Here is a 16,574-nt window from a genome sequence, read left to right as displayed (position 1 = left end):
CAGGCCGACAGAGGTGGAATGTCAAGAGGGACCTGACAGAGTGGTGGTGGTGGTGAAAAACCTTTATTGCTCTCAAAAGAGAGAAGCACATTGAGGTATGCATGAGCCGGTCCTTACGTGTCCGGCCCTTAGAAATACTAGGTGAGGTTCCTAGTTCTGAAGCCCAGTGGCGTCGGCTGCTGCCCGGGCGCGTTCGACCAAGGCCTGCAGGCTATGGCCTGCAGGCCATAGCAGCCGAGCAGAGTCGCCTCCCAGTCCTCCCGAGTGGTGTGGGGGTGAGGGTGAAGAGCAGGGCAGGCCCCCACCATGCGGTAGATGTCCGAAGTCTTTTCCGCACAGTGCGGACAACTGCCCATGAAGAAAGGATCAAAATCTTTGAGTGCTGCGGGGCACAGCAGAGTGTTGGTATAGAGACAGATTAGAAGGCGCGCCTCCGTCTTAGATAAACCTTTGCTCGTGCGAGCGTAAATCCACCCCCGCATATTCGTCGTTGGGCAGTCAGCAGATGCACTTCTCTCTCAAGCAAGTGCAGGCACGTGTCGAGCGGTGCGATAGTAGTGTTAGTGGCCACAATTTTGCAATGCTTGCCAGGTCTGGCGTCTTCTCGCCAAAATGGCTACTTCTAGAGGCAACCGGCGACCAAAAATTGTGGTTGATGATTTGGCTACTAGCCGGCTACACTCTCGCGATGATAATCGGTAAAGGGAGCATCCACATCTCCCTGCGTAGGCTCCCTCGAAGCAACAGCGCCAGAGGCCAAATGGCGAATGTCATGCTTCTGTGTTTTACAAGCTCCGAAAGCGATTACAAGAGCTTAAGATGTTTCATAGCCACCATGTGGCGACTGAGTTTCCATCTAGGTGGCGTACAACTCTTATCCTTCCGCATCTTCTCTTCCTGTGTACGAGGAACTGACCTCATAGGCTATGCTTCTACGCGTTGCATTGACCGGAAGCAATAATCGGGTGTTTCTACCGAAAGAAAAAGCAATATTTAAAAATAGCCATTTTCAACTAAGAGGACGGTTCCTTCAGAGACGTGCTGTCAGTGGTGGCGACTATTTTATCGCCCTTGGACTTTATACAGAACCTGACGGCGACGGCAACGACGACGGCACAGATGTGGCATTTAGTCGCGAATTAACAAATATTTGTTATTAGCTTCTTATTTTTTTGGTTCAGCGGGCTCACTACAATTGGGAAATTGAAACAAGCTCTTCCGACAAGCCATAGAAATTTTTAGATCTGGATAAATGGACTGCCCGCGGAGCTGTGGCTTGAGAAATTTAGGTTATCAGAGCGCGCGCACCGCAACTGGGAGGCTACAATGAGCACGAAGCCGCGCTTCGTGAGGTGGCGCTTTGTTAAGGCACCCAGCAGCGCGAAGACAGCGCACTCCTACAGCGAGGAGCACGGAGCTGGCTGGCACTGGCCGCCCGCTGCTGGGTGACGAAGGCAGAAGGCGCGGCGTTGCCCTCGCTGCAGCCTCTCAGTTTCCGTTTCTTGCTCTCCGATAACAGAAATTGGCCATGCCACAGTCCCGCGGGAAACCTAATTTCTTCCAGATCCAAAGCTGATGTGGCTTGTACGGAGAGCTCGCTTCAATTCCCAAATTACGGTGAGTCCGCTGAAACTAAACATTTAAAAGTACGTAATGAACTTTTGATAAGTATCGACAAATTAACGCGTATGATCCGTCACCTGATGGTTGCCTCCACTGACGGCATGTCTCCGAAGGAACCGTCCTTTCAATTCTAAACAGCTATTATTGCGACAGCAATTATATGGCTACTCCAGGCGCATTGCTGCTGTCGCCGTCGTTGCGATATTCTGTATAATGACCATGGATTATAACATCGTGGCCGCGTGTCATTTGATGCAGTGGTGAAAACCTGCGAGGGCTACCCGATGGTGGCGGCTCACTCTCGCACGCGCCCAAGGAAGGTAAGCGGGGAGGAAGCGCGCCGTCTTCTGTCGCGCGCAAGGCTTCGGGGGGAGAGGAGGAAGGGGGCGCGTTCTATTACGGCGGCTGCTGCGCAGGCCCTATCTTGAACACGATCTGCAATGTGGACTAAGTGCACTGAGTGGCCACAGCTTCTAGTGCACTGTGTCTACGCGGCTTAGTTCAAGTTGAAGCGAGAGGCAACATACGGCCAATAAAACTCCTATCCTTACTTCGTAAACCTGTCCACTCATTTGCTATCGCAATTGGTGATTCGCCTTTCGGGCGAAACTGCGACTTTATTTTCAATATTAACCAAACTCTTGGTAGAGACACCCTGTATTGTAATCCCCTACACGGCGATGGTTGACTAGAAAGTGAATGTTGAAGACCATGCTTATTGGCGCCAGAAGCGATCGCAAGAACCTAAAACATGTTATAACAGCAATGTTTTAAGCATTATCTATTATCTACAATGAAAATAGGTGTCATGCTTTATGCGAGTTTGTTAAAAGCACTTGTGACTGCATGTCAGGGAGGGTAGGATGTGTATGACGTCATAGACTTTGCGCATGAACATTTTAATTAAAGTGAATGTGCGGCGTGGATGGCGTGGAGTTGGCAAACAAACAAACAGCGTGCAGGAACTTTATTTCAGTGAAATCGCCAAAACCGCATTAGGAAGACACCCAATCGAACGGTGGATACTTGCAAAGAATGTAAGTCATTGTGTAATTATTATGCAAAAAATGTAAGTCATTGCGGCAAATTATTACAAAATTATATGCGATAATGTTTATGTTCGGTTGTTGTTCTTTGCTCTCTGTGCAGAAGAAAGCTACAGGGTTTTTTCACCTTTTTTCCTTCCTTTAGACCTCAAAAACCGACACTTGTTGGTCTGTCGCAGATGGCAACTTTTCTGGCAACTAAATAAAGCTTTTCCCGCGGTTGTTCACTTTCCTACCTACTTTCAAGATGTTTCAGCAACTTTTTGCACCGTAGACCTGGCAGCCCTGGCTGCGTTTATGTTTTGTGTGCTGTATAGTATGCCGCGCCTTCTATGGGGAAAGACTCATGCTATCGCAGTATTCTCGCGTGAATACCATGAATTTCCCTTATTTTTTCCGCTGATTTTTAAATGTGCTCCGGAGCACATGTAAGGATGGCGAAATAAACTTAAACGCGGGATTCGTTGGTTGTTGGCTGTCCGACAGCAGTGAGAACACACTGCTTCCTGTCACATTACCTTCTCAGATGTAAATGGGGGAATAGGTTTTCTCCACATCAGGCAAACCGCCGCAGACAAAAAAAAAAAACAAAACACAAAAAACTATGACCTTAACTGAACTGGTATATAACCTAGGTACTTAGACCAAATAAATATTTTACTGCACTGCTAACAATATAGTGGACTTTCAACCACGTCTGTGGTTGTAGTATTAACAACTGACTACTAACTATTGAGGTGTCTGCCACAATATTTTAATTGGTTTCATCCTATGCCAAAGAAAAAAATCCGGCAGATCATACGCCCTGTGGGAATCGATGTTATGCGAAGCAGTCTGCGGGGAGCCTACCAAGTTAACGAAACGACTATGGGAGCACCAAGACGTAGGCGGCTGTTTCATTACCGACATCGCACGCCTGTCATTCCCTTCATGTCATGACCTCTCATTTATGTTTGTCATACACTCTTGTCATACTATGCCGATTTGGGTATACACCAAGTTAACGAAACGACCATGACAGCACCATGACGCAGGCGGCTAGACAGATAGATACCATCAAAGTGGAAAATGTTCGCCAAGAAATTCTTCGCAATAAAAAATATTGTGCAGTTTACCTACGTTCTACTCGATTTCTTTGTATATCACTTGTTGAACACAAACAGCCACTGCATGTTCGCTTAGAACAACGAGACCTAAGCCTCGTTGAAGCTGATTACCATCGATGCGCGCGAGCGCACGCATATTCCCCATCACGCTTGAACAGAACCGCATGAATATGGCATTCACAACTTTAAGTGGATATGTATGTAAGAAGAAATATGTATATACGGACACAGCCCAAAATGTTTTAGAATGTATCCATGCCGAACGACAGCGTGTCATACGATGCGGTAACTCGTGCTACTAATTTGAAGAAGAGTAAAAAAAAACTGCTTTGAGCGGCAAAACAAATCTTTCAACAAGGGTCACTCGCGCCGTTAGCGATCGATAACTGAAGAAGACTTAAAAGCTGTCAGTGGAGCGATCACTTCGTCGAAGAGTTAGGTCCGAACATATTAGGGGCCATCGACAAAAAAAACGATCTTCCATATTTGCCGCGATGGCCTGAGTGGCGCTGGCTAACATTGACAGGGTTACACAAACGTAAATACCCCTCAATGTCGGCGTTGAAGCAGCCGCTGCCGTAGCACATGTGGTAGTGCATGGCAAGTGTATTGCGTAGGTTGTGGCTTCAGCTCCCACCAGCTCAAGTTGTTTTTTAGAGTGCGGCTCTTAGGCGCCCGTTCTTGCGTTGAGCGTCGGCGTTGTTATACCTCGTAACCAAGCGAACGAGCACAGCGAAAGATGAAAGCGTACGTAGAGCGCAGCGGCAGATGAAAGTACAGCACGCGAGGAGGAAAGTGGAGGAAGGGGCTACAGTAAGAGCATAAGGAGGAAGCGGAGGAGCATTGGAGGGTAGACGGCCTGTGCATGCGCTGAGTTGCTGGCGGCCACTTCATCTTCAGCCGCGTGGACGATCTCATCGGCGTTTCTTAAGGGGGGCAGGGTGGCATGAGGTAGGGAGGGCTATGCTCGTGCGCAGCGTCAGCTGCTGAGTCCACCGTACGAGTGTGTCTGACGAGCTTCACTGCTCCTACATGGGGCGATGACGAGCAGCTACGAGTAAGGGTCGAAGTGACGCTCCGTTGGCTGTTGTCACCGCTTACACTGGAGGCATGATTTCCCCTCAACGAAGAGCCGCTCTCGTCGTTGGTGGAACGCAAGCGTGCAAAGAACAGCCTATAATGCCGAGCAAGACGAACTGTGCGGCACAATGGCTACGATATGGCGCCAGAGTAGCGCGCATCGTCTGCATGAAAACAAATCGCTGCTGTGAATCGCACCCACGTGGAACCCACGCGCTGCCTCTCGTGGTCTACCGACCGATTAGCGAGGTGGTCACGCCATACTTCGCTTCTTTGCAATGTGCTGCTCGAGACAGATTGTCCGTGTCACCTACGCTACTCACAGCGTTAAAAGTGTAGTCACACTTTAGAAGTGCGCTAAAATTTCGCATGAGGAGAATATTGTAATCGTCGATGAATTTTTCAACTTTCATTTCCCCTTAATTGATCACTTGTAAACTTCAATGAAACATGAAATAACTTCCCCAAATGCTCTTCCTTGACTTCATTATTAGTTGTTTTCATATGTTTGTGATTAACGAAAAAATTAGGCACCTCGGTGCTCCCTCTTCTCGTGAATGTAGCAGTATTTCATGAGGAATAGCAACTCAATTGGGTATGGACTGAAAGTTAGGTAGTTTATACTTGACGCATGAATTATATCTTGCATATACGGCCATCTAACTGTTTCCATATCTTGGCAAGTTGTGGAAAACTTCGTCTCCTGCCTCATCTTGGTATCAGCTTCTTGTTTGCCCTCTTTCTAAGGATGCCTTTTCGTGTTCTGAATGACAATACATCGCCTATTTATTTCTACTAAAGCTACCTGTCTCCTACATCAATGGTGTCTGAGCCTGTCCTCGTATAATTATAGTTCTACCCAACTATCGATCGAATTTTCTTCTTACATTGGAAGCTGCGATAACCATTTAACTTTAGTGCATTGACTTGCGTAAGTACAAAAGATGGCCCTTGTGTTACCGTTGAAAACATGTCTGTTGTCGACTGCAGCGGTAATTGTCACAGTGGCGGGTCTCCTAATCTTGTTGATCTTACAAACGTTTTGGGGCTTGTGAATATATTTGTAAAGCTTTTGTTGCACAAAAATTCGTTCGTGATTTGTCTTTGTGAATTCCGCCCCTGTAAATCTTACTGATGTCAGCCAGAGGAGTCCTCCGTAAAGTGTGCAGTTCTCTTTATTGTTTCCAGTGAACCATAGGTATTGACTAGAGCTGGTGAGTACCCACATTTCAAGAAAAGGAAGGCGTTTGCACGGACACTTTGCAACATGACAATCACAATTACAAATTGTTTACGATGAATAGCAATGGCTCGATTACGGCAATTTTTGTGTAAAAATTCTGCTGGTGTACATTTTATCACACGATAAATATTGCTGATTGTTCAATTAATATTATTTTCGATGACAAGCAATATTGCGCAACATTGCGCAGAATATTGTTACGTGAACGAAGGATTAAGTACTGGAGACTATTTACAAGTATATTTACACAAGATAGCTGCAGCTCTGGCCAGATCAGCCGATAGCTCGAGAGCCCAGAGCAATTCGTCTTCTTCGTCTAGACACCCGCGCGCATCGTCCAGAAGAAACACGCAATATGCATGTAGCATAATCCCCGGTGGCAGGAGCACCGTTCCGGTGCGTCTAATTATCAGTGGGAACAGGAGGGTAATACGGTTTTAGGCGTGCTAATGCACAACTTCAGTGGAAGGCGGGGCAGACGAGGCACTGGTACTGACTGGGGCGATTTCATACGTAACTGGAGTCACGACACGCAGCACTCGATATGGGCCTGTGTACCGAGACAATATTGACCAATATATGCAATAATTCAGTCCTTTCCCGTTTAGAAAAATTGCCTTTCCCGTTTAGAAAAATTGAATTACTCTAAAATTTTCGCCAATATGAGCTTCATATCAATCATACGCCACAGCATTTGTGAGGGAAGACCTCTGCTGGTGCGCTTGCGCATCAAAGTCATATGGGAAAAATTATCCAGAGAACAAAAAAAAAGCGAGACCACTCACATTTCACGATACTTAACAGCCTGCATGCGAGTAACAGAGTGACGTAGACAATCTGCCATTTCATTGTGCTGCCTTGTGCGCGGGAAGACTGTGGAAAAAGACAAGATTACATGTGCAATCACCGATCCGGAATAAAATAGAACGTAACCGTAATCCGCAACATGTCACAGAATGTTCACAGTAAGCATACCGGGTGTTTCAACGAACACTTTAAAAAAATCTTGGAAATCGCCTGTGGCAGATAGCATAACTCTTGTCTTTGTGTTGGTCCTACTCGAAGAGGCGGACATTGCTTGCACGATAAATTGAAATGCATAATCGACTAATTAACAAAGATGCCTTAACTTTTGAACTACTTACCTTATGGTACATACTGCAATTTACAGACTTCTAGCCGCGGAGTTCGCAAGGCGGATCCACTTGCGCACCTATAGCTCCTCCTATAGGAACGCTATAGCTCCTGCTGCCCACGACCGAGCTGCCCGGGATCACCGTCGCTGCACGCCTGATTGCAGACCGTTCCCAGAGCCGGGTACGGTAGATGGCATCAGGCCGTGATTTCTCCGATGAGGCCCTGTTGGCGGCAGTGACCTCGGTCAGGCCGGTGACGGCTGCCAAACGGAGCGCTCGCACCTGACAGCGCGCTTTGCTGCCCCCAGCCCTCCGGCCTGCATCCTGCCTCCTTTCTGGCTGTCGTTTGATGCGCAGCCGTTGCGGCCAAGGCCCCTATAGTGCCTGCAGTGCGGGTGCTATGACCACGTGATGGCTGCGTGCAGATGACTGGAGCGGTGCTTGCTGTTTGGTGGTCGGCGTGCGAGGTATCACCAGTGCACAGCCAAGCCGAAGTGCTTGCACTGCGGAGGCGGCCACCCTGCCGACACCTCTACCTGTAAGCTGTACGCTAAGGGAGGCATAGCCACGATGAAAGCTACAGCGCCCACCCACATGCTTCACCGGCAGGCTCGAGCAGCTATGCGTGCCTCCACCAAGGCACAAGTCTCTTCCATCACTTCGGCGGTCCGTGCACAGGAGTCGGTGGCGCACCCCAACTATGCAGCAGTGGCCACCAGCTCCACAAAAAGCACACCATTGAAAGGAACGCCGCGTGGTTAGGTGAAGCTGGGGTGCAAAGCAGCCTTCCTAAAGGCAGCAGGCGCACTCCCAGCCCCAACTGTCATTGCGGCGAACGGCTACAGTTTTAAGCAGCACTCGGAAACCACCAGCCTAAGGATCCTTGTGTGGGCTGTGCTGACCTGCTGCCCGCCGACAACATGTTGCGCTCCATTTGCCTCCAGGCAGGTACACGGCCTCCTCAGCAGAGCCGTCATGGCTAACTTCCGGCTGAAACCACCGCCGCCACCCAAGCCTGCTTCAGTGGAACGCGCAGTCGCTGCGGTGACGGCAAGGAGACCTCTCCGTGCACCTCGTGCAGCACGACTACGAAGCACTTGCTCTGTAGGAGGTGCAGGCGGCAGTAGATGATTTGCGTCTACCTATCTATATGAGCTACAGCAGCCGCACCTTGTGCACGCTGCAACCCAGAACGGTGACCCCATGCCTCAACAAAGCCCGTCAACAGGGACCTACCCGCTGCGTGGTGTACGGTGCGTGGACGTGCTGTAGTGGAAGTCGACCTGCCGGATCTGACGTGAGCGCCACTCGTATGCCGCGCTGTCTGGGTGCGTATTGGGTGCGCCGCGTATATACTGGGTGCGTCTGGGTGCGCGGTGCATATCCAACCGGGCTATCCGTGGAAACCCACGTGCCTACTGAAGCTAGCCCAACGTCTAACCAGAGACTTCGTCCTCTGCGCAGACATCAATGCGAACCACACCACCTGGGGCATTAAACACTGCTGCTGGCGAGGGATCAGCGTTGAGGACGTGGTTAACGTCCTCAAGCTGGGTCTGAAGATCCTGAACACCGGGGCACAAACTTTCGTCCGGTGCACAGCCAGTGCCGTCAGCACGGCAACTGGCGCCGGTCTGGTCACTGAAGGCTGTCGATACACTTCCCTATTCGTGCTGACCCCGTTCAAGGGCAAGATCCTAATGTAGCGGGTGTACGCCACAGTCGGCTGGAGTGCCTTCCAGAATGTGTGCCAGCAGGACACCAATACCGGGATTGCCTGCAGCTTTCGGCGGACAGTGGCCGGGCAGCCACGGTCTGGTCCACTGCGCAGGAGGGCCAGCCTGCGCCTGACTTTCGCCAACTGCAGGTACTAGCCGCGAGGTGCAGGGCTGAACGTAGAGCACTGCGCACCAATCAGGTGGAGCACAGGACGGAAAATCACCGAGTCGACGCCGTGTGCAGACACCACTATCGGCAGCGCACCCGCCAGAGTGGGTAGGGCATCTGTGCCACGATCATCAGGGCACCCGATGGAGCCCGAGCCTGGCGCGTGCTCAGGGCCTTGCTGGTAGGACCTTCGTGTACAACGCCAGGTGCTGACAGCAGCTGGCCACCTGAGCATCACCGCATCTGCTCTGGCGGAGCTACAAGCAGCCCTAGTTACCATCCAGCCCCTAGGCACTGCGGGTCCTCCTCTGTCAGCTGCTGGCCCTCGGCGCGTCCCCACTTGTCACCGTCCAAAATTGGTGATTCGAGCAGACTGATGCTTTCTGCCGCCGAGCCTATTCGTGCACATGAGCTGAAGGCTGCCCGTGGGACAAACCAGGAGCGCTCCAGGAGCCGATGGCGTCACATTCAGTTTTTTCGGAAACATGCAAGGTGCAAAGCTAGGTTGCCTCCTGGAGTACTCCAACACCATCTGGATTAGCGAGGTTCTTCCGAACAGCTGTCTCATGGCGGTGGTGGCACCAATCCTGAAGCTAGGGAAACCTACAGCGGCACCCTCACTGGACAGGTTAGTATCTCACCTCTGCCGCCTGCAAGGTGATGGAGAGTATTGTCCTGGCATGCATGGAGTGCATCGTGACGCAGGTGCACTACTTCCCGGAGCAGCAGACCAGCTTCCTGTGCCACTGCTGCACGGCCATCTCCATCGTGGACATCATCGCCACACTAAAGATGCAAAGAACAGCAGTGGCGTGGCCCTTCCCGTGCTGCTTGACGTGCAAAGCGCCTTGGACTGCCTGCTCCACGTGGTGATCGAGGCCTCCCAAGATGCCCTCTAGATCACTGGCAGCCTCAGATGCTGTCTTTGCCATCCTGGTGGATAGAACGTTCTGGGTACGAGTTGACCAGGTGCTCAGCGACACTCAAGCAATCGCGACCGGCGTGCCACCGGGATCGGCTGGTGCCCCTCCATGGTCAATGCACCCTGGCAGCCGTAATACCGGTACACTCCCGATACCAGAGACAGTGCTCCGTCTATGCCGATGATGTGGCACTGTGGGTCCGGGGACCAAGGACTTATCTGCCAGCTGTCCGGAGGCCGCATCAGGGGTTCCTGCACGCAGTGAACACTTTCCTCGGAAGCATCGGCCTTAACGTCTCTCCTACAAAGACAGAGGCCCTAACTGATGCACCTAAAGGAAGCCTCCTGCTCAGCGTACACCAGCTAAGAATCGACACTGACCCGCTTCTCCGGAAGCAGACAATGGAATAGCTTGGCTAGGTGATTGACGTGGATCCAGGTTACCAAGGCCCTCAGCTCCAAGCTCCGCCGAGTACATGCAGCTGCAGGGTGACTCCTGCTATGAGGCTGAGGATCCTCCACCAAGTGGGACCTATCCCTAACGAGGCTGCAGCAACATCCTCCTTGTTGCATGCCCTGTCTCTGGTCTCTCCGATGCAGGCCAGGAAAGGACAACCAGAGGGTCTGCACAGCATGGTCATCAAAAATATCATGGAACTTCCAACGCCCTCTAAGATCCCCCCAGCATGGCTGAGGCCGGTGAATGGCCATTGACACTGATCATGCTGAAACGGGGACCTGGGGCACATTGACAGGCCGCACGGCACACCTGATAGACAGGCTCTCCTAGGCCGGCTTCGGAGCCTGCTGGCCCCGCGCATGGGCTGCTTGTGCCACCTCTATGAGGAGACAGCTCCCCAACTACCTATGGCAGTGGCTCTTCCTCATCGGTATCACCACCCTCCGAACGTGCGCCTCTCCCTCAAGGGGTTGGCCAAGCGGAGAACAGTCACAGCCCTGCAGGAGGCGGAAGCCTGTAAGGTACAGCAGTAGCCAGAATGACACCTGCTTGTGTTCACAGATGGTTCGGTCCTGCCGAGCGGGTCAGCAGCAGCAGCGTGTACAATTCCAGCCCTCGACAGTCACAGGCAGTGCAGGCTTCCTTTTGCAGCGAGCTCCACTGCAGCTGAGCTAGCGGGGCTGCATTTGGCTGCCGACCTGCTTGCTCAGGAACCTCCCCAGCAGCCGGTGGTGGTGGTGTGTGGCTCGGAGCTAGCGCTGCAGGCCCTGATCAACGCACGGCGGGCAGGACTCACAGGAGTGCTTCTGCTTGCGAAACTAGCGGCTCTAGCCACCACCTGAATCACTATTTCTTTCCACTGGCAGCCCTCACACATCGGGATAGCCGGTAACAAGGAGATGCAAACCTACGCCAAAGCTGCTCCTAGTTACCAGAGCGGTTGTGGCCTCGGACTACACGAGACATCGGCTACTGCTCCTGCTCACCACCGTCCACTCGCACCCTTAAGTAGCTCGTGGCAATGCTCCCAAGCCGCTTTCAGAGAACGGCCTCTCCAGAAGAGACCATTCCACGCTCCTACGCTTACGGCAGGCCACACCTGGACTGTGGCCCGGCTGTACGCCAGGGGCCGCGCCACTTCACCTGCGTAGAAGATGTTCGGGGAACCCGAGACTCTGTAGCATCTTCTCTGTTCCTGCGCATGTTTGGCTCAGGAACGCTCCATAGTCATCACCACTTACAGACGCTACGGCCTTCCAACGACCAAAGAGACTGACCTGCTATTGCTACCTTGTGAGGAGCGCCCGTTACAACGCTGGCCTCTTTGCTGATGACCACCACCTGTCCCCCATGGTGGAGTATATTAGCCCTTTGCCCCCTCTTCCTCTATGCACTTTCACGTCCCTCTTCCCTGACGACGCTTCGCCGTGCTCCTTCAGGGGTTGCAAAATCAAGCGTCATTTCCTTCTTCCGATCGCTATCCTCCAACGGACCTAAGCCTGTAGCCAAAGCTAGGGCGTTAGTGTCGCTCTCTGTCGCGAAGCATGCAGAGTTTACCACTCACTAACGATGTAAATAAAAATTCTTCTTACTCTGTATGTCGACGACTCCTTACTTGTCAAGCTCCAGCCCGCTAGGCCCACGCTACCTCCATGGTGCATAGGTGTCCGTGTTAACCGTTCCCATTCATTCCCTGACATTTAAAAAGTACGACTTATGATCGCGATATAACTTAATGGAGCAGTGACGAAATATTTATACTTGTCCAATAAGCAAACGTTGCACAAGAACAAGACATTGCAGAAGGACAACAAAATGTTTCTTTATGTTGAGAATTTTACATTCATCTTCAGACACCTGGTTTTGGCAAACTTCTTTATTACTGTGATGAAATTTTATCTTTGACCAGTACTTTCAGGCGGACAATATCAAAATCCTATCAATTCTCATCGTGGAGGTCAGATATGTTTTGTAAAACTTTGGCTTGGAAAAGTTGTGTGAAACCATAAACGGATGGTAAGGCACAAGCGAAGTACAACAGTCGCGTTTGGAAGGGTCCTAAAGACGTTGCACTTTTATATTCAGTTACCCTAAACCCCCGGTGGGGGCATAACATAGATGGGAATTGATAACAAACGGGAAGAAATTTACTTATTGATAACAACTACGTAACAGCCAAAAGGAACAGAGAAAAATAGCGCGTTACAAAACAATAAATTTAGTAAACAATGTAGTTAACAAAGCTGTCGGCAAATGCACAATCGCAGCAAACATCGCAACATAAGTTCCTATACAGAGTACATATATTGCAAAACAACTGAGAGAGAATTACAATTATTACGATAACGAAATAAGCTAGAAAAGGCCCTGCAGTTTGCAGGTACTGGGCACTAAGTAGACTGAAGTGTAGAGGGGATCTGCGTTTTAAAATTGCAGGAGAAAAAAAAAGGGGGGGGAAACACGGCACAAGTGTACTAAATCTCAAAGTGTTAGCAATAGGAAATAAATAATTAAGAAAGCAATAATGCTCTTAGGAATGTCCTCTTTAAGCACCAAACACGTGGATCATGATTCATAAGGCATGCAGCATCAGTCTGAGAGCTCATCCCAGTGTCTGACAGCAACAATAAGTGACGAAGGGAAAATGGTTAGTTCACGCATATGATGCACGCTGCACTTTAAAGAAATGGTCTAGTAGAGCGATATCACGATAAGCCGGCGTGATGTAACGGTTGAAAAAGGGTTAATGACTGTGATCAAGTTTTCAGAAAAAAGGCAGTAGCACCTGACGCCCGCGATCTGTAAGGGAACGTACGCTGAGCGATGTCTTTATCTCAGTTGCGCTAAATGTTCGAGAGTACTTCTTTCCAATGGTATGCGCGGCTGTGTTCTAAAGCAAATCTAGTTTGTTGATGAGGTATAATTGATGAAGGTTCAGTATTGAAGATGCATACTCTATTTTCGAACGTACGACCGCAGTGCAAGCTACTTATTTGGCAACGGTGTTAGCAGAGTGTAGGTTGCGCATAATGAACCGGTGTGCACGAGATGCTTTGCTAACCACCTTATCTATTTGGCGATTCGAGGAAGTATCATATGTCAAATTAATTCCTGGATATTTTACATAAGGCACCCTTTCGGTGGGCAGCTCATTTAATTTTTAACGGCATTTAGTGTGTAACTGCGTTGTTTGAAGCAATAAATACAATGACTTTTGTTCTTATACATTTATTTTCATTTGCCACATCTCACACAATTTATTAATTTTGTTAAGCCTTTCAGACGCCAATTAGTTGTTTTGATTGAAAGCTTACTTTCAGCCCATTTACTACATCTTACGAATCATAAAATGCTTCCAGCTGCACAATAGATAAAGAGTTTTCAGTTCTCTCGTGAGTTTTGTCAAGTGTACACAATGTGGACTCCATGCGAAAACTCAAAGCAGGTACATCAGATATGCGAATATCAACTATTTCGTGTCTACCAGGCTTGAAAAACACCTAACCAGCCAGTCGAAAATTATGACTTGCGCAAGCCACTGTGAAAAACAATGAAATAAGCGAACCAGCTACACACAATGGCATGCTCACACCAAGCAAAATACCCAACCCTCTGCCTCCATACTCGTTTTACTAAAACAATTTGCCTGTGTAATTCACACTTGCAGTACTATTTCAATCAGAAGCGTTTCAAGATGTGCGGGAAGCATTTTAGATATCCTTGCTTTAATCAATGATTTTGCTGTTGATGCACTATCTCGGTGTATACAATTGTGTACATAGCGTCTGAAAAGATTAAGATCATCCTGGAACGTGTCAACATCTGAGGTGTTAGTGACCGGCCTGTCTATGGCGCAGTCGTCTCCGAAAATCGTACAATCGTACTTTAGAGCGCATGGTAGCGTTTAGGTCGTTGACGTATATTAGAAATAAAATTGGTCCCGACTGCGGTTCCCTGTGGCACTCTAGATATGACTTGGGCTAAGTGAGATAGTTGTTGATTGACGGAAACTACCTGCTTACTTTCCGTTAAAAAACATTCGATCCATTTGAGAATATTATGTTGCTCTGTATGTGTAAAAGTTTGTTTATTAGCCAGATAGTGGTAACCTCATCAAAAGCTTTCTTGAAATCTATAAACATGGCATGTACTTTCGTAGAAGAATGCATGGCGTTATGGAGATCAATAAATAATTCGCAAAACTGCGTTTCGCAGCATCGTCCTTTTAGACAGCCATGCTGATTATAAAAGAAAAATCTGGCTTCGTTAGGTGTTTCGTAAATACGGATGATATGATATGCTCTAGTAGTTTGCAAGCGATGTTAGCGAAATATGTCTGTTATATGAAGTTATTGAACGGTCACCGGATTTTAGCACGAGAATAACGTGGGCGATATTCCAGCCTGGCACATGCCCGGAGTCAATATACTGCTGGGACAAAGCGACTAAAATATGGCATATGGATGAGTTAGCTAGCTTCAGACGTCTTGGGCATATGCCATGAGGACCTGATGAAAAGTTCATTGGTAACCTATGTAGCTGATGATATGTGCTGGGTGCATGATGACTACGTCATTTATGTTATCACTTAAAGATGTAAAGCGCAGGTCAGAAGAAAGGGGCAGTTCGTCGGTAATTACAGAGCTGAAAGAACTGTCAAATTCCTCAGCTGTCTCTGCAGGGGGAGAGCTATCCTTCCTTATTATTGACATAGCAGTCTATGAACAGTAGTTCGGGTTAATCACATTATCAAACTTATTTGTGTAGCTTCGTAGAATGGTGCAAATGTCGCCATTGCCGACATTAGCTTTACCTGGTGTAATTTCATGTTGAGCAAGTTGTGCATGTTCATGGTACAGTTTCTAGTCTCCATCAGATCACGCGCACGGTGCTTTTCAGTTTGCGTGCTTCTTTTGGTTATGCAGTGTTAGAGTTTGTAGAAAAAAGCACTTCATGTGATTTCAACCTTCTCAATGTATTTGTGCTTTATTGAGGTAAACTTATCGCGAAAGATTCTCAGTTTTTATCTATTCCACTGAGATGGATCAAACATAAAAAGACTACCTTAAAGGATGACATTTAGTTTTTAACATTTGAAAGCTTGTGCGCGAATAATCAAATATGATTTGCTTTTTTGTTTAGGTAATTTGATTTGTTGCACAAAATTCACAATGAAGCAGATTATGGTGTCGTATGCTTTCAAGCTCATTGGTTTTCATATTTTCTGGGTGTGGGCTTAGTACGACGTCAATAATTGCAAGGCCACATGTAGGTACAGTAACAACATGTAAATTAAACAATGCGAGGACGCCAAGAAAAATGTTGGCTTTCCTGAATTCTTGCACCGTTTTTGGGTCTGCATGACTGCCTATCAATGTCGGGGTGATTAATGTCTGTGGTGATTAAATCCTAATACATGACTTTGTTTCAATAATATGCGCTTGTAGATGATTCTTGACAGTGATTAGAACGCCGCCACCTTGAAATGGAATCCTACTTTTTCTGTATACAGAATAGCTCTTTGATATAGATAGCTCGGGATCATCAATATCCGGAGATGATCAAATATCTGTGCCGAGTATTATGCTGGCGGAACATGACTCAACGAAGCACACAGTACGTCTGGCTTGTTAAACAGGCTGCGAAAGTTTGAGATAATTATATCTCTTCAGTGGTCTGGGTGTCGCTTTTTGAGAGCTCGAGGAGTGGGTCCATACTATACTTTAAGATGCCAATAATGCAACCATAGAGACGGAAATGGAAGATGACGGCCCCACTTCGGACTCGAGACTAATTCACTTATGGGAAGCACAGAAGAGCATACAAAAGCGATGGTCGTCACAAAAACATAACAAAATCCTTCGCAAAAAGCTCGTACAATTAGAAAGGGAAATTGAACAGCACTCCCAGCTCCTAAGTCAGGAACACTGGCATCAGCTTTGCGATCGAATGAACGGACAGTTGGGCAATAAAACCACATGGTTCCTGCTTAGGCACTTAATCGACCCTAATCAAACCAAGTCTTCATCGCGGAAAAACATGCAAAGAATCATTCATTCCTTCCCCGGAGA

At 48.6% G+C, this 16,574-nt stretch overlaps 1 protein-coding gene across 2 annotated transcripts in view; it reads right to left on the bottom strand.

The window, feature by feature from the left end:
* Positions 1–16,138, bottom strand: part of LOC119452459 (uncharacterized) — a 63,994-nt gene extending 47,856 nt beyond the window's left edge. For both annotated transcript variants that reach the window (XM_049667140.1, XM_049667139.1), the window contains exons 1-2: positions 16,001–16,138; positions 6,884–6,971 (exon numbers count right to left, since the gene is read on the bottom strand). In XM_049667140.1, coding sequence (XP_049523097.1) covers positions 6,884–6,971; positions 16,001–16,048 — 136 coding nt within the window. In that variant the 5' untranslated portion in view covers positions 16,049–16,138. The remainder of the gene's footprint in view (positions 1–6,883; positions 6,972–16,000) is intronic.
* Positions 16,139–16,574: the final 436 nt, after the last annotated feature.

The sequence above is a fragment of the Dermacentor silvarum genome, chromosome 5 (assembly GCF_013339745.2).
Source record: "Dermacentor silvarum isolate Dsil-2018 chromosome 5, BIME_Dsil_1.4, whole genome shotgun sequence".
Classification (NCBI taxonomy): Eukaryota; Metazoa; Arthropoda; class Arachnida; order Ixodida; family Ixodidae; genus Dermacentor; species Dermacentor silvarum.
The sequence above is the reverse complement of the archived record's forward strand: the minus strand, read 5'-3'. Positions and strand labels throughout refer to the sequence as shown.